The 25,063-nt window shown below is 38.7% G+C and overlaps 1 protein-coding gene across 7 annotated transcripts in view; it reads right to left on the bottom strand.

Moving 5' to 3' along the window:
- Window positions 1-25,063, bottom strand: part of ROBO2 (roundabout guidance receptor 2) — a 596,967-nt gene that overhangs the window by 525,293 nt on the left and 46,611 nt on the right. For all 7 annotated transcript variants that reach the window (XM_058661761.1, XM_004588617.3, XM_058661767.1 and 4 more), the window contains exon 2: window positions 6,469-6,795. In XM_058661761.1, the coding sequence (XP_058517744.1) occupies window positions 6,469-6,795 (327 nt within the window). The remainder of the gene's footprint in view (window positions 1-6,468; window positions 6,796-25,063) is intronic.

The following is a 25,063-nucleotide window of genomic DNA, read 5'->3' as shown; positions in this document are numbered from 1 at the left end:
TTACTAAGACATTTTGCTGCTTAATTTATCTTGTGTCTTTTATGAAGAATAAATGCATTTTTTTCTAGATAAGTTTCAGTTATAGCCAAAATACAGTAAAATCAAAACACCAAAATGTGTATGTTTATTAACCTGAAGATAACAAGAAAATGACTTACTTTGTGTTCATTTTGAATGCCACCTGTGCACTGTCACGCTAGTGGCAGTCTGCCTCTGTAACCCCTGTCCCTTGGACAGATAAAGCATCTATTTAGTTTTGGATTTAAAGCAAACAGGATCATTATGTTTGTAGAGTGTTCCATAGCTTTGCTACTCTAGCAATCTGTGACCCATAAATAATGCAAGGCCTTTTCCTTTGCTAAATGACTTCCTTACAGCCTGAGTCTAGATGCACAGAAGGGAAAAAAGAAAACAAAAAGTAAGAGGAAAAAAGAAAAAGAAAAAGAAAACAAATCAGCCTGCATTTATTGAATTCAATCTATTTTTAGATAGCCACTGAATTATGAAGCATATCTGTTCTGCTCTTGCTGGTTTGCACCAAAAGCCCACTTTCGAACATGTAGCTCTTTTCTTTATCAAAGTCAAAGTAAACCACTGCTAATCTGAAAAAAAAAAAAAAAAAAAGTCTTTTTTTTTTTGTTTTGCTTTAGAAGTAAGAGAAGAAACAGAAAAGATCAGTTTCTGTGTGACCCCTGACCTATGAACCACAACCTCCTTGCCCCTAAACCATTCAGTACCTCATTGCATCTCCCCTCCCGGTGCTGTAGGCCTAGTGCTGAGAAAAGGAAACGGAAAAAATAATCTGGGGACATCATCAATTTTTCATGAATTTTCATTTAGGCCAGAACCCCCTCTTACCCTGGTCGATAGATCAAGCTGCTGTCATATATTTCCCACCTGGGGCTGCAGCTGCTCTCTCTAGGGGCTGCCACTGATGCTGCTGCCTCCCAGCCGCCAGTTGGCTAGAGAACCCCTTGCATGACTCCTCCCGCTTCTGACACGCAGGGAGCTCCTGCTCAGAACTGAAACCTGATCCATATGACTCTGCCACAGCTCACTTGGTGGTCCCAGTGGACTTTCTATTAACTTCTTGAGTGCCGGGCACCTAGCAATTCTATTCTCTATCTTTTCAAACATTCTGGATTGCTATTATTTCTCCCAAGCCAAGATGGGAAAAGCCAAATATGAGATCACTGGCTCCATCTCCAATGCAATGACTGATCCCCCATGCTGCTCCACGCCGTGTTCCCCTGCATAATGCTGAAGGAGCAAAGAAAGTGTTAAGTGAAAAGAGAATAAATAATAACAGTAAAAAAAAAAAAAACAGGCTGACTTCTGTTCTATACAAAAAGCCAAGACAGAAACATATAAATCAAAATTCATACCATAATAGAGGGACATCTGAGATTTCTGAAAGTAAAATGAAAGCCTAAATGAAGTTATTTTCATCAATTATTGTTTCGCCAGTAAAATTATAGATAGCAAGATTATTCTTCCACTTGTTGGCTCAGTGAATGCTTCATCACTTACATACACCTGAATTTGTGATCCTCAAATGATTTTATTCCCCCATGGGACATTTTTTACAAAATCTGGAAATATTTTGGGTTGTCACAACTGGAACTGTAAGGGCATTTTGTTATGATTAAAGGCTGGAAATTATTCTGAATACCTTACAACACAAAGTACAAGCTCTCCACAATAATTGCCTATTCCCAGATGGCACAAATGCACAGGCTTCCATGTCTCTCTCCAGGTCCCCCTCTTCCCTCCCCACACCATACCCCACAAAAATATCCACTATCACATTCTGATCTATGTCCCTGAACAGATAGCATTTACCGTGCCAACTACAGCAAAGGGTACATCTACCATTCTTGAACTGTGCTCTCCCCTGAGACTCTTTGGAGATGGTTTCCAGAACCACCTCAAATCCAGTCCTAAAATCCCTTGTATGAAACTTACAATGTGTCCATGTAACCCAGGCACACTGTCTCATACAGATCCTTTCTAGATTGCATATAATAGCTACTATAATGTAATGTTGCTTAAGGTATGACACTAAAATCTGAACAAGCTCATTACAATTACAACCATCATAGGCCTAACTATGTACTATTATCTACAGTTGCTGAGTTAACAGATGCAGAACTCATGGAAGACTAACTTTACCTTCAGTGTACTGTCTTTTAAAATACGTGCAAGAGTTAGAGAGACAGGAAGAGATACCTAGAAAACCAGAGATCTTCTATCAGCTGGTTCATGCATCAAGTGAGAACTGCCATTAAGGCTTCCACGTGAGTGGCAAGGGCTGTAACAGTAGGGCCTTCTGTTGCTGCTTTTTTCCAGGCCATCAGCATGTAGCTGGGTGAGAAGTGGAGCAATCAGGACACAAATTGGCACCTATATGGGATGCCAGCATCAGGTGGCAACTCTTCTCTCTGTGCCACAACACAAGCCCTTTATGTGGCTATTTTGTGGCATTTGTATTGTACCAATCATATTTTCTTTCTTAAAAATATTCTTTGGGGCCAGCATTGGGATACAATCAGTTAAGTTTGTTGCCTAGAGTATCAGCATGCCATATGACACACAGTTGGATTCCTGGTTTCTCCAGTTTCAAGCCTGATCCCTGCTCATGTGTCTTGGAAGGCAAAAGAAGCCAATTCAGGTGATTCAACTCTTGCCATCAATGTAGAAAACCCGGATGGACTTTCAAGCAGCTGGATTCCACCTGAGCCAGCCATGGCAGATACATCCATTTGGGAAGTGAACCAGTGGATAGAAGCTCTCACACTCCTCGCTTTCATGTGCGCTCTGTCACTCTGCCTTTCAAATACATATAGACATATGCATATACAAATACACACATTCATAAATTTTTAACAAAAATATTAATGGTTCTTATATCTTGACTGCCCACATCCTATGACTTCGACAAATTCTGATTCCGACCTTCTTCCACTGATAGTTCTTTCATTTATGTGCATTAAATAATTGAGCTTCAAGCAATGGGAATGGTTTCACACTTAGATCCACTCCCTACACACAACCTGTGCAGACAATCAACTCTGCTGCAATTCCTTCTCCTGACTGCAATCTCTAGATGAGAATCTTTAGATGAGTTGTTTTGATATCTCTTTGTTAAGGCAACAGTCATGCACAGCTGATTAGACTCTCCCAGTCCCACTGTAGTTGTTTCTCTTCATCCATCTCTTCATGGATATAGTGCAACACACAGTTACTCAGCTAAGGGAAAAAAACAGTCTTCAAATCATTGCTATCCCTGAACTGACATTAACGTGATATCCCTTGAAATTTGTAAATGTTTCAAATTATCTCCTCCTGTCTACTCTCCTTGCATTTTTCAGAACAGAACTAGCATCAACCTCTTACCTGTTTAACACTTAACTCCTGTCAGACTTCAATCATCAATCCTTTAACACAATCTTTAGTTCTCTTTCAAAGACCTGCTTAGCACATAACAAAAATGTCTGAAGTTTATGACTCTGCACATGCTTAACTTTTCAATGCTTTCCATCCACCCACCTCATTCTGATATACCAGCAAATCCAAATCAGCAAAGACAGTGTCCAGTTAGACTGTCCCAATCTTCTACCAGGATAATCTTTCACTTCAATTTGCATCTGAGACATGTTCATTTGATGTTACATTAGAATTCAAGTAATGTACCCTTAGAATCTTTTCTTAAATGGACATCTATATAAAGCATCAAATATTTTCCTATTTGGGCTCCTGACTATCTTGTACTGTCTATCTAATTTTTGATTCAGAACATTTGCTTTCATGTGTATCATTCCAACAGGTAGAGCTATTTGTGAATAAATTATACTGTTCCTTCTTCATTGCTATCTTCTAACCAGTATTATTCCAAAAGAAAGCTATTTTCCATTTGTTAATGCATGAAGACATGACACTATATGGAGCATTTATATTCTACTTTCCAAATCTTGAAGAATAAGCAAGTATATAATCTGTGGTTGTTCTTTTTAGTTTTCTAAATACAGTTTAGTAATAAATAGATTTTGAAAAAACCACAATGCTTACATCCAAATTTCCATATTAACGACTTACAGAATATACGAGGGAACAGAGGACAGATGAACTAATGGAAAGAGTAAGGAAATATTACGTAACCTTGTATTTCCCCAATGGTAAAAACTGTTGACATGGAATTAGAAGAAAGAATTTTATTCACAAGCTAAATCCAATTTGGCATCTTTCCTGTTTTCCTCTCTAGGTCATAAGTAATATATACATTTCTTAAAGCACATTTACTTGGAAGTAAAAGACACTTTGATAACAACACATGGAAAAATACATTGGTTTAAATATTTCTTCCTAAAGCAATTTGATTAATTATTAATGATAAAATTAGGAAATACAGCAATTCTTTTAGATGAAATAAAACAGATGAATGTGTGTTGGGAGCAATATAAACAAGGTAACACTCAGAGGGAGAACTAAGTTTTATGCTGTCCCAAAGGCAACAGACCGGCCAATTTAGATCAAATTTAATTTTGATAAGTAAAATTCATCAAAGACTTAAACTAGATAAAAAATATATTAAAATATGAAGAGGGGAGATTTCATGCTACATCATTTCTTCCAATACTGAGGCAATTTCTAAAACTAAACAGTACAGAATTCAGGGTTGGTCTTGGACACACTTTTATTATATTATCCAAATTTGAGTCACCTAAACATCATAGACTTCATTTTCCTCATCTTTAAAGTGGGAGGCAAATGCACATCATTCACCAAAACAGTGATTTGCTGGGCCCGATCCAGATAAAAAAAAAAAAGCCACTGAAACATTTCATAAGCTTAAATAGCTCCAGAAAGAAATATTTCAAAATAAAGGTAAGAATAGTCAGAATGTTGGCATTTTTGAGCTTTTCTTGATATATTTTAAAATCTCACCAAGCTACATTTTGCTTAAGTACTATGTGAAGTATGATTTTATAAGAACAATATTACCAGGTTCCAACTATCATTGCTAGTTAACACCATACTGCACATATGGTGGATCTTAGGATTTATCTATGCTTGTTCTATTGAAGTTACCTTTTATAAAATTCACTGATTTCCAAATTTATTGGCAGAAATTAGAAATGAGAAGACTAGATGAGTAAGTACAAAGCTTTCAATAGGGAGGTGGCACGAGAAACCATACAATTTTGTTTGAAAAAGAATATTTTCTGCATGACAATGATGTGTTGTTGAGGATTCTAATACACATCTACAAAGTTTTGTAATCTAGTATGACTTAGCATGTGATAAGTATCAATTTTAATTGATGACTAGAGATCATGAGCTATCATTGATTTACTTTCTCTTCGTCATTAAAATAAGTTCCAGTTATCTTGATATTCAACACATTCCCTAGGAAGACCTATTTTACAACAAGAAAGTTAAAAAGTAGAATTGCTTTCAGGCATAACTGAGGCCTCCAATTGTTCACTATGTCTACCATTTCACTTTGGGAGGACTCTAACCTCAAAATAGGTAACTTATTCTTATAATTGCATGATAATTATCCCAAATCTTCACCTATCCACCAGATAAAAAGTTTTCTACTTTTATAATTGTTCTAAAAACAATTCTTGAAGTTCCAGAGCCACAGTTCAATCAGATGCAATATACTGATATCCAGATTTACCATTCCAATGAATAAACAAAAACACAAAAACCAGGGCAAATCTTTAGCTACTGCTAATTCCTTAGCATCAACACTCTGTCCCCTAAGAAAGCAGACCTCTTCTCTGATGAATTTTACCACCAAACAAAGCAAAAGACAAAAAAAAAAAAAAACAAAAAAAAAAAAAAAAAACAACTATAGTTGCTATTGCTGCTTATACAATCACCACTTCCCATCTAGGCTAAAATTACGTGCTAGAAGCAATTTATGTAGGAAGTAATAACTAAAATGATCTGAACAAAAATATAACAGGTTTTTTTTAAAGCTGTCTAGCAAAAGATATAATATATATGTACACATGTATTATATATACGCATACATGTGTGTGTTTATACACAACTACACATAAACCTACAAATGTCACAGATTGTTACTTACACGCAAACAGGTATGGGAAACAGCACAGCACTGAATTCGCCCCTTGTATTTGATGGTGTGCCACACATCCTTCTCATTCATCTTCATCCACCGAACTTTAATACTTCATTATATTTCTCATTAATAATTCAAATTCCAAATATGAACAGCACAATTGCCATTCTATTTTTAACCTGACATAATCTCCCCATTCATTTGTGACAAACGTATTTGCTGCAACACCTAACTTGACCTTACTTGGATCAGATTTCTTCAGAAAGGGCATGTAGCATGTTGTTTTATTCTTTGCATATCAAGTACCTTTGAGAATGAACAAAAGCCTATGAAAACTTAATACAAGTGAGTGTGCAAACGGGGATTCGACTTACATGCCACTTCCAGGGATGCATTTCGACTCACTGCTTCTCCAAGATAATTCCTTGCAACACAAACGTAGCTTCCTTCATCGGGTTTGCTTCTGCGTCCGTGCACAATGCGCAGGAAGAATAAGGATCCGCTGGGCAGAAGCATCCTGTGGGAACGGGGGTCGTCTTTGTCCGTCTCCACCCGCTCCCCATCCTTGTACCACTCGATGGTGGGCGTCGGCCGGCCCTCCGCCTTACAGTTCAGAGTGGTGGGCTCGCCCTTGGAGACGATAACATCTGAAGGGTGCTCCACAATCCGTGGGGGAAAGTCCTCCTGACGCAGACGAGATCCTACAGGACGGAATAAAAGACAAGCTGTGAGCGGGCCTCAGCTCCACCTTTGGTTTCACTTAAGATTTAACAATGAACTGAAAGTTTTATTTATTCGACTTCTAGTATTATATTTGCATTGTACTCTTGTTCCTGGTGTACCCCATAACTCATCCCAATTTCTCTATGGAAAGATGCAAAGGAGCAGTACATAAATATGATCATTCCCATGATATTATCATGTTCCATGAATCATAACTGGCCAAAGTAAAAGATGGAAAGGAAAAAACATACAAATTCTGTAGACAAATTAGCAGAAAGATTTAGGGAGCAGCATTTTTGGTAAAAATCATTTGTTATGCTTACACACCATGTTAGAGAGCCTCTCCAAGTGCTACTCTACTTTCAAGTCAACTTCCAGCTGATGCCTCCTGGAACCAGCAGATGGAAGGTATGTCTACCCCTCTCCCTCTCTGCTTTGCAGGTATATTAAAAGAAACTTTAAAAAAAACCCAGCATACCTAATAAGCATTTTGATAATTTTAGCCAATTATATAAGATTTATGGTAGGTCAATAAAAGAAGTTCATGGAAAATGAAACTGAAGGGTAAGCATATTTCAGGCCAGACTCTTTTGTAATCGGGGAATAGAGTTTTCAAATAACTCATAAATATAAACACTACCCCAAATTACAGGGATTTTAAAACTTTCATTTTCCATAAACGTTTTAATGTAATCTCATACTTAAAGAATTCGTAACTTGGTGCCCGGTACGGTAGGCTAGCGGTAAAAATCCTTGCTCTGCATATGCCAGGATTTCATATAGGTGATGATACGTGTCGCAGTGGTCCCGTTTCCCACCCAGCTCTCACTGCTTGTGGCCTGGGACAGCAGTCAAGGATGTCCCAAAGCCTTGAGACCCTGCACACATGTTGGAGACCAGAAAGAGGCTCCTGGTTCCTGGCTTTCGATCAGCTCAGCTCCAGCCGTTATGGCCGCTTGGGGAGTGAATCATAGGATGGAAGATCTTTCTCTCTGACTGTCCTCCTCTCTGCATATCTGCTTTTGCAATATAAATAAATAAATCTTTAAAAAAAAGAATTCATAACTTGGAAGAGGAAACCAGTGAGCCTATGGAACTATATATTGAAAAATAAAAGTTAAATATAGAAAAAATGAATTCATAACACAACCAAATACACATTTTTCAAATGGCAAAGGGTTTTAATGGACAAAGAAGTTAGTAAACAGCTAGAAACACATTAAAAGATGCTCAATATCAGGATGAAAGTTTAGCAAGGTGCTCATAGGAAGGATCCATCCGACATCACAGTGCTTGGGTTCCCGTGCGGGTTCCCACTTTCAGCTTCCTGCTAGCGTCCTCCCTGGGAGGCAGCAGGTAATGGCTTACGGAGTTTTGTCCCAGCCACCTACATGGAAGACCGAGCTTGAGTTGACCACTCCATTTTTAGATGTTGTAGACATGTAGGGGAGTAAACCAGAAAATATAAGATCTGTGTTTGTCTCAGTCTCTCTCTCCCTCTCAAATAAATATGAAAAAATATTAAAATACTCAGTATCATTAGCTATTAGAGACCTGCCTATCAAAATTCACACCATTGCTCAGAGCTTCACTCTACTGGACTGGCTATAATAAAAATGATACAGAATGACAACTACTGTCAGGAATGTGAAAAAATGAAAACCTTTACAGAATTCTGGACAGCCACTTTGGCATACATCTGGAAGCTTCTCAAAAGTCACTTGCCTTATGATCCAGCAATTTCACTATTACATACAAGAGAAATTAAGTCATATATTCATACAAACATTAAACATGAACATTTATAGCAACGTTATCACAATGTTCAGAAAACTAGGGGAAAATTCCATCTACTGAATAAAATGTGATGAAGATAATTGCAACATGATATATCTGTATACTGGAATATCACTCAGTAATAAAAATGAATAAAGTGCTAATATTCAACAACGTGAAAGAATACCAAAAACAAAACAAAAAAAGCTAGATATTGAATGTCATATATTGTGTGATTCAATTTGTATTAAATGCCCAGAATTGGAAACTCTACAGAGGTAAAGAAAAAAAAAAAAGTAGGGTGGAAAGAGAAAAATGAATTTTGAGTTATTTGAGTTATTGCTAAAGCATATATAACATCTCTAGGGAGTGATGAAAATATTCTAAAATGGATTACAGTGGTGACAGCATGGCTCTATTGATTTAATAAATATAGTGTATATCTTAAATGGGTTAATTTTGTATTATAAATTGTATCTCACTAAAGCAGATTTTAGCCAGTAATAAAGAAAAATACATCACATGCCAAGTTGAGTAATTGTTCACTCCAAGCAATTAAGTTCTTGTTTTCATGTCTATCATCAGATCTGCAAATGTATTCATCAGGCATATAATAGCTAATATATATAATATAACTGAAAAATTCTGCCAGTCAGAAAAGACACAAATACATATATACGTATTTATTCAAAAATATAGCCACAATCTAAATTTTAAAATGCATTGAAAACATGGGAACAAATTTTGAAACCACTTAAATTTAGATATTACAATGATTATTGGGTTGGGAGCCAGCCAACAGACAACCTTCCGTAAGCTTATAAAATCTTTGACATTTATATTTTGTGTAGGAGGGAAGGTACACAGGAGGAGGAAACAGGATTCTTTTCAATAAATTTCCAAAGAGGCCTAGGCCTTTAAAATTGTAAGGGCGGGCCCGGCGCCATGGCCTAGCGGCTAAAGTCCTCGCCATGAAAGCCCTGGGATCCCATATGGGTGCCGGTTCTAATCCCAGCAGCTCCACTTCCCATCCAGCTCCCTGCTTGTGGCCTGGGAAAGCAGTCGAGGACGGCCCAATGCATTGGGACCCTGCACCCGCGTGGGAGACCCGGAAGAGGTTCCAGGTTCCCGGCTTCGGATCGGCGCAGCACCAGCCGTTGTGGCTCACTTGGGGAGTGAATCATCGGACGGAAGATCTTCCTCTCTGTCTCTCCTCCTTTCTGTATGTCCGGCTTTTCAATAATAATAAAAAAAAAAATCTTTAAAAAAAAATAAAAATAAAAATAAAATTGTAAGGGCTACTGCTGAGGGTGAGGGAGTAAAGTGTGTAGGGGAACTACCACTAGAATTCTAAATTATAGGTCAAAACAATTCCACTGTTTTGTCAAAAACAAAGCTGAGGTGTTCCAGAATTCATTTGGGGATTGCAAATCCAAGCATTTAAATAGGGTGTCCTTCACACAAAATGACCTGAAATCATTAAACCTGAAAAGTTTTGATATTTAAAAAATGGCTATTAATTTACATCGCAGGCATTACCCAAAGACAGACAAACAAGATCTGGGGTCCACCTCAAGAACTGTGCGTCTCCACATGTATTTTTAACAAGATCCAGTCTCTATCAGCGATGTGTGAGCATGCTGAATTTCTGAGACGCATTGCCACTACTCTACTTTTGCCTACACTTGAGCTGAGAATATTTTTACGTACTTATGTATGTGCATATTCATATTTATGTGTTGTATTTATAGATATTTTTATTTAATATATCTCTTTATTTAATTTATTTAATCTATCTTTATGCTTAAATCTTTTTAGAGTAAAGGGAGGAGGAAAAACAAAGAAAAGGGAGGAAAGTGGAACAACAAGTATTCAGAGGAAGACAGAGGAGGAAAAGAGATTTAAAAGGGCTTAAAAAGGGATTAGAAAGTTTGAAATCTTTGCTATCTAAAATTTTACATAAAAAATGTGATACTTAGAGAACCTATTTAATGATACTCTAACACTGGGTTCATTTAAATAACTTCTACATAAGATCATAAAAATTTTTTCTCTACATCTCTAGTAAAAATTTACTTTTAATGGTAACATTAGTATCACTCGTGTAGTGAGAAATATTCAAGAATCCAATAAGAACAGATAGAACCATGTATCAGAATAAGTATAATTCTAACTTTGCTTGCCAGTGCTAGTAATGCTATAATGAAACTTATAAATTAAAATTTATAAATAAACACACACCACTGTAAATAAATAAAACAAAAATCCTGGTACCTTTTTACATACAATTAATTATTAAGGAGCTAGTCAAGTTTCAATTAATTAAGTTTGATTCAACATTTTTTTGGCCATTTGAAAAGAAAGATAATGGAAATTAAGGCATACTAAAGATAACATTTTTGCTTTGACTAATAAAGTAGGATATGAAATAATTACATGACTTTGCCATAATTGAAGGTAGAATCAGAATGCAAGATCTTTAATCCAAAATATTGTATACTTATTTATAGACAATCAGAAAAGCAACAGGACAATGCACATTGAATCTAAGCTAATTTGAACCCCTAATGTTGATGCTAAAACAAATTAGATGAACGCCACCAGGTGTAATTTCAAGACAAGACTTCCTCCCTGCTTCTCAGATGACCTACATCTTTGAACAATTTTTTTTTTTAAATAAACAACACAAATTCATGTCATCATTGCCTCAGCCATGTTAATCTTGTGCACATTATTCAACTCTTAGTATTCATGTTGCTAAAACACTAAGATCTTTTTTGGAAGCACATATTCGTGGTTTCCATGGGGAACAGGATGCCCCCTCGATTCCCAATGAAACTGTCTAAAGAACTGGATGTTAGCATGCTTCTCCAGAGATCACACACTTGGACTTGGCTAGAGGTATGCATTCCAGAGCAACATCAAATTAGTCAGCTGGATACAGATACATCTTTGAATAATGTTCCAAGCACCCAAATTTGCATAAAGGACTATTTCTGCCTCTCAGAAATCCTCAAACAGTAACTCTGCTATGATTTTTTATAAAAATTTAATTGTTGCAATGCCAGTTTAATATCTCTTCACATTTTTTAAATTTACAATATATATCATAATTCACAAATGTAGGTAAGTTATGTTTTATTGGGCTAATAAGCACTCGTTGGCATTGAGGGTCACAGAAGTATGCTTTTTTCCCATGAAATTACTTCCATTTCATAACATAGTTAATATGGGAAAGGAAACTTGAAAAACACTTGTTGGTTTCAATTTCTGTGTTTCAAAGTGAAATATTCCTCCTCAATCAGATTGTAGTATTTCCTTAAATTAAGATTTACCTTTCATTTACAAATTAGACAGCCCCATAAACTATTAGTTTCTCCACAAGCCAAGCAATGCATTTTGTAATTCTTTGAATTTTTCTGAAGAATTAAAAATTTCTTAGCAAATGAGAGACAAAATGTCAAATCCACTGCCTTTAACAAGAGCTCTACACACTGTCTGCTTTCATTTCTCAAAACTGCACAGAATAGCATGTCCCAGTACATCACAAAATAGAGATTTTAGTGAAAAGGCTCTGCAAAGTTCTCTCAGTAAAGTTAGCTACAGAATGTTCTCTCTGATTGCTCCAGTTCTCAGTGTGACTGGACAGATGATTGTATGTTAGTTTTAAATGCACAGAAGCACAGATGAAGAGGTATACTGCCTAACATGGCACAATAAGAAGAAAAACAGAAAGAATATCCATTGTTATTTGTCTAGATTATCATTTTACCATTATGAATCTTTCTTGAACCAGGTATAAATGAAATAAAATACCTTACCAGTTTGGATACAAGATTAAAATACATCATTTAGAAAGACAAGTTATAACTTGTCATGACAAGTAATAAATATTCTGTTTATGTTCTTTTTCCCACTTCTGTAAACCAGAACAAACATGCTTTCCAAAATGGAACTGGTAAAACTCCAATCATATTGCCAAGAGTTTCCCTTTTCTGAGGATCATTTTTGTTTGATCCTTTACTAAATACATTTACCTAGATGATAAAGCGTCTAACTGACGTAGGTAATAAGTAAAGCTATTACTTCTTTCCCTGAAGTCATAATACATTGTACTCAGGATTTCCTCCACTTAACGAACCTACCTTGAGGCATCCACAATGCCGCCACGTGAATCAGTAAGCTACCACAATTTATAATTAAACGGAATTAAAGATGGACATAGCGCTACACCAAGTTTCTCCTTCTAAGCTTTCCATTACTGAATTTTTCATGAACATGAAATTCTTGTACATGCACCTATAACAAAGGCAGAGTAGAAAAAGGGTATGAAATAACTTTTGGGGGTTTTCTGGAGCTTTGCAGTGTGACTAGGTAGAGTGAGAAGGTCAACATTTGGAAACCTTCGAATATCCCTGAAACTCCCTCAGGAGTTTATCTCATTTGCTAATGACTCAGATAAGCCTATAAAATCCCCATTCTTTTAAGAAGGACGGCAGCATCATAAAAGTTCAAATTGGAAATTACATTACAGTTAAGATGTAGAAACACTACTTATTATAAATTGTAAAAAATTTTCCATGTCTTAAGTCCAAAAAGTTAAGATTATGAAAGGGAATTAGCATAGATAAAAGAGGGTTCCCGTCAAACTTGTTTGGCCTGATTCTGAAATCTTCCCATTTGTAAAACACAACATTCAATAGGTTCCTACAGTTTTAAAAGTTCAGGAGACATAAGATGGAGGTACAGAAGGCTGCTTTCAGAAGGAGGTACACAAGATACATTCACCCCAGAATGACATCGTAAAAGTGAGGGAAAAGAGTAGATTATCCATGCCTTGAAATTTTTGACTCAGTTTTTGCACAGGAATGCTTCAACTGTGGGGCCAAGCCTTGTTTTCTGAATGACTTTGGCTATTCTGTTATCCCTCCTATGTACCCAGAGTTTGAAATCCAAACTAGTCCTAAGTAGTAAGCTTAGTTATGCTTTGCTCTTTTCAGTTATTTGTCTTTTCTGAATGATTTTAAGATTAGTTATAAGACCTTTACTATTTCTGTAAATGGACATATAATGGTTTTACATGTTTCCAGCTCTTACCTTGATAATTCCCTACATGTATGAATGGAATATGGAATGAATGATCAAATCAGAGCAATGAGCATTTCTACCTTCTCAAACATTTATTTCTCTATTCTGAGAATCTTCAGACTCCTTTAAGTCTTTGTGAATTATACAAAGAATCATTGCAAAGTCTAGTCACTCAGCTACTACATGTAAGAGAGTATGTAACAGCTCTCCTTTTTCAACTGGCATATTAGATTTAACATAATGTCCTGCAGCTCCACTCACATTGCAACAAATGAAAGGATGTTGTTACATTTTATGCTGAATAAGCTTTTTATAGTAGTGTTTCTGTATCAGGAAAGTGAGGTAGATAGTAAGCTGCTGCATTTTATTTTGCAACACTCAGTCTTTAAAGTTCACTGTATGTCATACTCATCCTTTAAATAAAAGTCTATGCTTAACAAAGATTGCTACTATTGATTTTGTTCCAGCCAATAGAAGCAGTAGTTATCAGCACACCTCCAAACATCAATGATTTAGACACTTCTTTAGCTGCTAGGCCACCACGTGACCAGCTCTACTTTCAGACCAAGGATGGTCTCCCAATGAAACTGTCGAGTTTATCTGGACAATAGATGCTGTACTCTCTGCATAGTCCATGCCCGTAATGAAGGACTCATGACTGGTTACGGACTGTACTACTTTAACAACTTGGAGGAATTCAATATGGGGGGAGGGCTTGTGGAGGGCTTGGGGGAATTTCAGAGCCTATGAAACTGCATCATAAAGTGAAAACAAACAAAACAAACAAACAAACAAAAACAGATACTACAGGTGATAAGGATATGAATGGTGATCAGGAACATATGAAATGAATGATTTTAAGACTTCAGGTTTGGTGGAATGTTAAAGGAAGTTATTGGATTATAACTGTATTTTATAAATGATAAAAATAAAATAGAAATGTCAATATTAAAAAACACACTTTTTAAAATAGGTAAACACTGAAATTTATTATTCAATTTCTATGAAATTTGTCCAATTGCCAATTAATACAAGATTATTTATGTCATTTTAACTAAAGATCACCTGCAATATATGAATCATTAAGGCAAATATTTAATCCTTTATTGCAAATAAATCTTCACTACATATCTTCAAAATTATTTTCCTAATTCAATATAAATGGTTTTGATATTAGGGCAAGGTAACTAATAATCACAAAACTTTAATTTAAACGCCTTCATTAAGAAAAGCTTTAACGGCTTTTTGAAATACCGTATCTGATACAGAAAACGCTGAAGCAATGACCTTCCCTGAACTGGGACACCTGGTTGATACTCCGTTCAGTGTCAGGGAAGATCCAGGGTGAGCTTGGACAGTGAGAATTAGACAGTGAAGGCAGTTGAATCTGGAGTGGACATATGAGAACTTACAGAAAATATCAAAAAATCATCCAAACTGAAGACTCTCAGGATAGTTTTCAATGGTAATTTTCCTCCCAAAAATATCTAGCTTATTTCCTTGTCTTTAAATTTATTTCACAACAATTTAGTGAGGAGAGAATGTGTCAACCTGGACATTCATCCAATACTATTTCAATCCAATTTGCAATGTCCTACAGGGTGGAAGGCATTCTTCAAAGAGTGACTTGACACAAAATCAGTGGTTTTCATGGGTTATACCAATTCCTTGAAATTCTGCTTCTTATTACTATGCTTATGATATTTTGATATGGTCTAAAATTATATTTTGTTATATGGATTACCATGCAACACAACAATCTTAAACTTGTGGAATTGTTTGATACTGCTTAATGTTCTATAAATCATTTGATACTTATTTGGTGGGGGTCTATAATTAAGTCTCCAGAAAACAGCATTCTTTCTTAAAATCCTTTCTTAAAATCATTTTTTTATATGAAAGCAGAGTTGCAAAAGGAAGGAGAGGTGGAAAGAGAGATTTCATTGACATTGTTCACTCCCCTAATGTAGGAGGACATTGTGACCATAGGTCAGCGAGCACAGGATTAGTTGACGGGACAATATTTGTATGATAAACAACTGAATGGATGCCTTGTGTGTGACTGATTGGATATCCTTTGCATGAGAACAACTGTATGGCTACCTTTTGTATACCTGATGAGATATCATTTGTATAAGAACAGTTGAGTGGGAAGTAATATACAAGGCAAAAGGACTTCCCAACTAAGGCATAGAAACAATTGATGATTGTTGATGAACTAAGTATCTCTACCCTAATCCTGTATGACCCTCAGCTTATAAAGTCTGTTGCCTCTAATAAATTTTGGCTATTGATCATCAGTCAGTAGTCCAAGTGTGTTATTATCGGCTCCGTGCACCAAGTCCATCGCTGCAGGACAACAACACCCTAATGGCCACAAGAGCCAGAGCAGGTTGGATCAGAAGCCAGGAGCCGGGTACTTCTTCTGGGTCTGCTACATGGGTTCAGGACTTAAACCATCCCATGCTGCATTCTCAGGCCTTAAGCAGAGAGCTAGATGGGAAGTAGAGCAGCTGAGACATGAACCAGCACCCATATGTGTTGCCAATGCCATAGGCAGGGACTTACCCGACTAGGCCATGGCATCCATGTAAAACATTTTTTTGCACAGGCTCTAACACTGTACTGAAAAGAGTCTGTGGCTCAATGAAAACAACAAACATAGCAATTCTGCAAAACATGGACTATTTTAAGCAACAGAGATGAATTCAATTTACAGTTCCTGATTATCTATTTACTGTGATTTTCTACTGCTACCAGTTCCTGCAAAGCAAATTAGGTGTCATTCTAAAAGACACACCTTACTTCTACATTCTTGAAGGGACTAAGCTTTCCCTTCCCTTTTTAAAACACTTATTTATTTGAAATGCATACAAAGACAGACAGGGATCGTCCATCCACTATTTTCTCTTCTAAGAGTGCCTGTGCCAGCTAGGGATCAGTGTGGCTGACACCAGAAGGCAGGAACCGTCCAGGGCTCCCATGAGTGTCATCCAATCACTTAAGCCATCAGCTAGCTGCAGCTCCCCTAGTATCTGTCTTAGCTGGATATGCATTAGCATAAAACTCTGATGGCAAGCATAGCTGAGATTATAGGACGTATGGGCAAGCACTCCAGAATGGATGCAAGCATCTTAATCACAATGTCAGAAGGTCCAGGTTTGTCATAGCTCTGCACTTCAGTTGGTTGTGTCATACACTATATTAAGTTGTAGTGATGGAAATATACATTGCTCAATGTAACACAACTGCACGAATAAGCATGTCACTTTTTATTCCCTAAATGAAGCCACAAAAGTAGTTAGGTTTTGAGAAAAAAAAAAGTAAATCAGGTGTAGATGTTCAGCCTAGTATTTGTGATGATGAATTGTCTGTGTTCCATATCAGAGTATATGGATTTAGCCCCCAACTCTGCCACTTGACTCGAGTTTCCTGATAATTCAATAAATTAGGTTCCTGCCACTCATGTGAGAAGACCAGATTCATATCCTAACTGTTGGCCTCAACATTTCCCAGTCCCAGTCATAGCAGGTATTTGAGTGATCCAACATATAGAATACTTCTGTCAGAAAGAACAAGTCAATCAACCACCTCAGCTATATGTTGGCAGCGGAACACTGGGCAAATGGAGACTCTATGATAGACTATGTCAATCAGTGAATTCCTCAATGACCTCATCGTGCTTGGAGTGGCGAGACTGGCAGCGATTCATAACTGTTGAACTATCAAAACCACTTAAGCAAGTATCTCAGAGCATGCCCCACATCCGGGACTTGGGGTGTGTGGGAAACTGGGTGGGGCTTCTCCCTCAATAGCTCCTTTACCTCAGATACATGAAGGAAACAATATGGAAATAATAGTCACATAATAATACCCACTTCCCTATAGTGCCTGAACCTTTTTACAGTGATTAACCATGTAAAGATTGTAAAAAATCTAATAATAATAATAATAAATCTAAAAAAATAAATAAATAAAATTCAAGATACTTAAGGAAAAGAATACTTCTGTCTAGTTCTCTCTCTCTCTCAATTTATGTCACTCAAAAAATAAACTCAAAAGCCCATCATACTAAAAAATGCTTCTATCACATTTTCATGACAAAATAGATGTACATGGCTTTAATGTAAAATATCACTGTCTAGACATATTGAAGAAATGAGTTCTAAATTATATTTATTGAGTATAGAAATATGGATGTCTAATTACTTCCTTCTCTCCTCTAAAATATTTTGTTGAAATATATTATATGAAGGCATGCATTGTGATTCATCAAGCAATGGCTGATGCGTGAAACTAACGGCTTCAACCTGGTCCCACGTCAGCTGGTGCAGATGTTTTTGAAGAGAGCCAGAAGATGCAAGATTTCTCTCTTTCTCTCTCCCCTAAATTCTCTATCACACTGCCTTTACAACTGAGCAAATAATTTATCTTTTGAAAAATATTTTGAAACGGACAGAAGATACAGGTTATTCAATGCCATGTTATCTACTAATAAAAAGTTTGAAACTGTGGCATGAAAATTAATGAAAAGCATATACATACATGTATTCTCTGATTATTTTTTGCATTACAAATTGAAATGAGATTAAGTCATATATCACATGAACTCTAGGAGGTTCACAATAATGCAGTTTAAGTTAAATGTTATCACAGGAACAGAGATATGTGAGAACACTGAGTATAATTAATTCATACTAGTAATTTCAAGAGGTGGGCGCAACAAAACATATTTCTCCCTTTCAACTAACATGCTGTTCTTGAAATCTCAAGATTACAACTGCATGAAACTGTGATCATCAAAATAAAGCTAGGAAAAACCTAAGTCATAGATGAGTGTACAAAGCTGAAAACAAAGGGTTTTCTCCTGCATGACAGGAGCAGTCATTTTAGATTTAGTTTTCTTTACATTGGAACTTATTTCTGAAGCTTGTACCCAGGAAGCAAGGCAGTTTATAAAGGTGGTTGAATATAACCTGTACTTACTGCTCTTTGACTATCACACTCAGAGTGAATAGGTTTTCACGCTTGACTACACTGAGTGGGGACAACAGCATCATGTTTCTGCAGAAACTTGCACAATATAAACCTGCATTCATTTTCACTCCATGCAAGAGGGTAAAATGTTCACTACAAAACATTGCAAACACGAGTTTTAATACAAACTATGCTGAAATGCAGGCCATGTTAAACCAACTATAAGCAGCTCTGAATACATTCTGCTCCTCAACCTGCAGGATCCTTTGGATACATTGTGGGTGAATTTTTTTTCTCATTTCATGCATTGCACTTAAGTAATAAATTTAAGCTTTTGAGAAAACTTTTCATTAAGTTTTATTTGGCAAATCATAGTGGTTTCCCTATGACTCCCACAAGGCTAAGCAAATAGGTGGTTCCATTTCAAAGGCAAGCAGAAATAACTCTAGCATTAAGGATCATAAGTTTCCTAAACCATTACAAGTTTTCTTTCAGGGATCTAGTTTTTCTTCATTTTTGTCTGCTGGTAATGTCTGCTGATATCTTGTAACAGTGGGCACTATAATAAAACTTGAAATTTTCTTTCAGGAGATGTCTTCTGTTTCAGAGGAAAATGACCAACAGATAACATCACTCCTGCAACAAAAGTACTGAGTGTGGTTTTCAGTTAAAAGATCGTGTGTAAAGAGAGAAAAACAGTTTTGTTTTTGTTTTTGGTTTTTTTTTTTTTTTTGCTGAATGGAGAAAAACGGCAAATGGGAATGCTGTAACTGTTTTAAAATGCTCTTTTTATGCTTGAATTAGGTTTCACTAAAATGTATGAGCATCATTTCCTTGGATCCTGTACAAAACATCTGCAGTTTCTAGAAAACCTATGAAAAAAACTTTACTTTTCACTCAGTCTATTTCCTTTGAAGCCTTATCAGCTAGGGGATCAAATGAAACTGATCATTCCCAGGTTTCCCTGGGTTATTACCTTGTGGACATGGAATTACCTCCTTCCAGCCACTCTCCAAAGGCAATGCTTTCAATGGGCACAAAGCAAAAAGGCTGAAATACACAACCATTGTTCTAGCTCGTGAAGAAAGGTTAGCAAATGCTGTGAGGCCAGGGTGGTGGGGTGGAGAAAAACGTGCAGTACAACAATTGCGCAACACAGTAACAGTGTCATGAAAAAGGGTGCCGCCTTCCAACACAACAAGTAGCTTTTACACTCAAGGTTTGGATATATCAGATCCTGACAACTTCTATCATCAGCAAGCACCAAAAGAAAAATCAAGAAGAAAATGAAAAGTGCAAAAATTATAAACAAGTCCGTGACATTTGCTTAATATTTCGTGCAGGTCCGGGACGTGGGGTGGGTGGGTGGGAAACGGGGTGGGGCTTCTCCCTCAATATCCCCCTTTACCTCAGATACAAGAAGTAAACAATACGGACATAATAGTCTTACCGACTTCCCTGTAGCCCCTGAACCTTTTTACAGTAATTAACTATGTAAAGATTGTCAACAATAGAATTTTAAAAAATAAATAAATAAATCACACAAAAAAAATTTCATGCAGGTGTTCTCATTCAGAAGAGTGATGAATATGTTTGCAGGTTAACTTTTTTTTTTAAGCAACCCACACCACTGCTCACATGAAAAACAAAGCAACAACAACAAAAAAATAAAAAAAACAGAACATTGTTAGTAGTTCAATTTTGTTGTAAATTTCCATCATAAATTCTAGGGGAAAAAAACAAACACCCTTTGGATTGTAAGTAAACTATTTTTGAACTTAAAGCTTAAATAATTTGCCAATATATCCTGCCTTAAAATTCTGTGCGTTCCTTCCACCTGTGCTTTTCAGTGTCCTACAGAGAAAGCTGATTTTCTCCACATGTGTCAGGTATCATGCGTACCATGGCAAGAGTCAAATCTCCAGTTTGGTGTCCACAGTTACGTAAAGCTCTAGGTTTTGTTCCAGAGGCCTGCATCTTCCAGTCAATATCTCAAATGTTAGAGTTATCTCAGAGGATCCCTCCCCATTTTCCTTCTCCCAATCCTCACTTCTCTTTTTTACGGATATCGTCTGCTTCTCTCTTCACTTTTCTAATGCTCAAAATCATGCTTGCATCATTTAACTCCTTATTTCTGTGACATCCACTTAGGCCTGTGTTCCCGTGGTTTCTTCCCTCTGCCTCCACTAACATCTGTCTCTCAGTTCCACAGTCACTGTTTCTCTAGACAAACAATGGTATTGTTATGCTTTTTAAAATGTAACAGTTTCGGGCCCGGTGCGGTGGCCTAGCAGCTAAAGTCCTCACCTTGAACGAACCGGGATACCATGTTGTTGGCGGTTCTAATCCTGGTGCCCCACTTCCCATCCAGCTCCCTGCTTGTGGCCTGGGAACGCAGTCGAGTGTGGGGAGCAGTGCGCCGGAGCCGCCTCCCCCAAGCATATGAAAGGCCGTTGCAAGATGGCGGCTGGCCCAGGGCCAGCAGGCGGGGTTGGTTCCGCCAGGAGGCAAACAGGAAGTCACGAGGATAGGCTGAGGCCTCGTTGAGATTATGTCATTGCTACTGGCCTATCAGGTAGCGTCAAGTGGACCACGGGGAGACGTGATTGGTGGAGAACTTTATATAAGCAGCCCACTTTCGGCAATAAAAGTTGGGATTCCGGTTGTGGTGGTGGTTTCTGTTTTTTCCAGACCCTCAAGATTGTGCCTTGTTATTTAGAGTCGCTGCTGGGTGGCAATAGTCAAGGATGGCCTTTACGGGGAATTCTCAGCCAGCACCGAAGTAAGTGTATAGAGTAAGTTTAAAAGTTATTTTATTTTTGCTTTCGAGGTGGTAAAGTGGATTTAGCCCTAAGCGGCGGGTTCAGCCCTAAGCCGCGGTAGTTTTTTGTTTCTGAGAGGTGGCAGGATTGTGCTCCGTCTTATTCCTTCAGATGGGGTCTGAGGTTTTACATGCCCGTATGGAGGAGCCGTTAAAGGGGTTATTAAAGGCAAATGGCACTCCCCTTAAATCGGCCACTGCCTGTGCATTTTTAAGGACCGTAGAACAGGTGAATCCGTGGTTCTTAGAAGAGGGCCTCCTTAACGTACCTCAGTGGGAACACCTGGGAGACGACTTGAGGCGAGCCAGTAACCAACAGCCTCTTCCTCTGGGACTCTAGCTATCTGGAATCTAGTCCGGACATGTTTTACCTCTGCTGGGGTATGGGCGCAGCTAAAAGAAGGAGAAGGGAGGATCATCTATCGCAAAGAGGAAGTCGAGCCTCCCAAGTAGATTCAGAGGAAGAAAGTGATAGTGAAAAAAGGGAGCTTACAGGGGAGGAGCTGGAACGGCACTTTTTGAGGCTGCAAATAGTTGTGTCCATGCCCCCCCTCCCGCCGGCTTAGAACCCCATTGGGTCATGCTGCCGTGGGGCATGTGCCTGCGGTGCCAATGCCCCGCGGGGATAGAAGGAAGCTATGTCTTCCTCCTCTGTGTTTCCAGTCCTAGAGGACCAAAATCAACAGAGATATTATCAGCTTATAGATTTTAAGATGATAAAGGAGCTAAAAGAGGCGGTCATGTCCTATGGACCCCAAGCCGCTTTTACAATAGCGTTATTGGAGACCCTTGCTGCCCAAAATTTAACCCCTGATGATTGGATGAATTTGGCTCGTGCCACCCTTTCTGGTGGTATTTAAATTGGAAGGTGGCATACCAAGAGTTTTGTTAAGACACTGCGTGGCATAATGCTGCTGCAGAAAACCCCCAGTGGAATTTAGAAATGCTTACTGGTTCTGGCCCTTATACAGGGCAAGGCAATCAACTTCAATTTCTTCCTGCAGCGTATCTTCAAATAAGTGCAGCCGCCACTAAGGCATGGAAAACGCTTACAGGCACTGGGGATTTACACGGAAGACTCTCCAAAGTTATTCGAAGAGCCAATGAGCCATATGCTGATTTTGTAGCTGGACTTATTCAAACTGCCTTGAGAATTCTGGGGGAAGGTGGAGCCAGCAATGCCTTTGGTAAAGCAATTAGCTTATGAACAGGTTAATAAATGGTGCCAAGAGGCAATAAAGCTGTGGAAGGGTAAAGATCTCTCCACCTATCTTAAGGTCTGTTGGGACATAAATGATTCTGTCATTCAAGCACAGGTGATGGCTGCGGCCATTACCCAAGGCCTTAGCGGGGAAGGGGCCCCACGATGAAATGGACCAAACAAACAGTGTTATAGGTGTGGCCAAGGAGGGCACTTCAAGAGGGAATGTCCCAAGGGAACAGCCCCCAGTATGTGTCCAAGATGTGGCAAAGGAAACCACCGGGCGAGTGAGTGTTGGTCGATCAGAGATAGGGCTGGAAACTCACTGCCTCCAAAAAACGGGGCCCTCAAATGCAGGGGATTTTTCAACAACCCATTCAAGCCATGCCCTGGAGACATTACCTGTTGACCCCCTGGCCCAACAAACAAGAGAAAGTGCAGGATTGGACCTCTGTGTCTCTGCCAGAGCAGTATTAACTCCAGAGATGGGAGTTCAACCCATCCCCACTGTGGCCCAGGATTTAGTTCCGCCAGGGAAGGTGGGACACAGTGCTCGGACACAACTCATCTGCATTAAAGGGCTGTGTATTATTCCTGGAGTTATTGACTCTGCCTTGGGCTTGCCCACTGTAAGTTATGCCAGAGGTGCTGCACTTTATGCTAATGAGAACATTCGATTAGGTGGCTCGTTACATTTTCAGGTGAGTATTAATATTAGTAATTCTACTGTGCCAACACACTGCATTGTAGTGAGTGAACAGACCTTAAGAAAATTTCATCCTGAATCAATTGGAGCAGGTAATGTTAATATTCTATCAGGTGTGGTCCCCACCTTTAGTCCAAAGGGGAAACACACTTCCCTCGACCAATCTCGCTGGGCACCTCGCTGTGCCCGTCCTAGATCCTGGCCAACTTAGTGGACTGGGTATCAATCCAGCTCCAGGTCTGTGTGGGCGAATAGTGGCCATTCCTTTACCTTTTCCCCAAATTTTCCCACAGATAAAAACAGTACATTTAGAGGACATAAGTATTCCTGCCAAAATCCCATGCAGAGTATAACCACAAATCCTTTTGATGTGAGGCCTTGCTTTGTGCTATGGGAGCCTGTACAGATAATACAGCCATGTCCATGATTCTCAGAGGTCAGTTGCAGAATTGCTCCTATTTTTATCCGGGTAATGATATTTTTGAGAGTTCAGTAGCAGTGGCTAATTGCACTGCTTTTCTTTAAGACCCACTCCTGTGTGCCTGAGGCCTCCATTTGTATTTCTTATTAGCAATGCTAGTCAGGTAGGGAATTCACTTTCGTGTGGAACAGACTGTTTTCTTTCAGAATATTGGAATGCAACGGAGTACCCGCTGGCCATGGTGATGCGCGTGCCCACCTATTTTCCCAGGCCAATGACGGTTAAAGAAGAAGAGCTGTCAGTCCTGTGGCAGAAGCGCGACTTCGAGGTTACTGCTGCCATTGTGACGGCAATAGCTATGGTTGCCGCTGCTGCCGCCATGGCCACTGAGGCCCTAGTGACTGCTATACCGGTGGCTGCGACTGTCAACGTCCTGGTGCGGCAGATCCCCGTGGTTTTAAAGACACAGGAGCAGCTTAACCAACATGTTCAGACTGGTTTGCTAATCATGAACCAATAAGTGGACTTGATTCAAGAACAGGTGGACACTTTATCTGAGGTCCTCTCAGTTTCCAATTTGCCGCTAATCTGTCTAGAAGCCTTTCTGCTTATTTAAATGGGACTTGGGATACTCAATTTGATAATTTTACACGCCAGCTGCACGGGCAAATTGTGGCCATCAATGACACCTGGGTTGAGGTGGCTGCTGTGGAACAATGGGTTTGTCATGGGTACAATCTGTAGTCCGTTGGGGCAGACATTGGCTTGGGATTTTGTCCTTTGGAGGGTTATTGTGCATTGTGATCTTCCTGCTTGTCTGGTTTATGTGATAACTGAGCCTGAGACATCGTCAAGATAATGCCATTATGCAACAGGCCCTAATGGCCCTGGGAACAGGGGCCTCCCCCCAGGTATGGTTAAGCATGCTAGACCGGTAGTCAAGGACGAGTAAGACCTGCGGGGGACACCTACCAACCTAAGACATGACGTAGAGCTGGAAGCTATACCACCCAATGACGGGAAAGAAGGTAGTCCTGCTGCAGGTGACTTAAGACAGGCACGGCCTGGTTTAAATAAAAAGGGGGAAGATGTGGGGAGCAGTGTGCCGGAGCTGCCCCCCACGCATATTAAAGGCTGTTGCAAGATGGCGGCTAGCCCAGGGCCAGGAGATGGGGTTGGTCCCACCAGTAGGCAAACAGGAAGTCACGAGGATAGGCTGATGCCTCACTGAGATTCTGTCATTGCTACTGGCCTAT

The sequence above is a fragment of the Ochotona princeps genome, chromosome 3 (assembly GCF_030435755.1).
Source record: "Ochotona princeps isolate mOchPri1 chromosome 3, mOchPri1.hap1, whole genome shotgun sequence".
NCBI lineage: Eukaryota > Metazoa > Chordata > Mammalia > Lagomorpha > Ochotonidae > Ochotona > Ochotona princeps.
The sequence above is the reverse complement of the archived record's forward strand: the minus strand, read 5'-3'. Positions and strand labels throughout refer to the sequence as shown.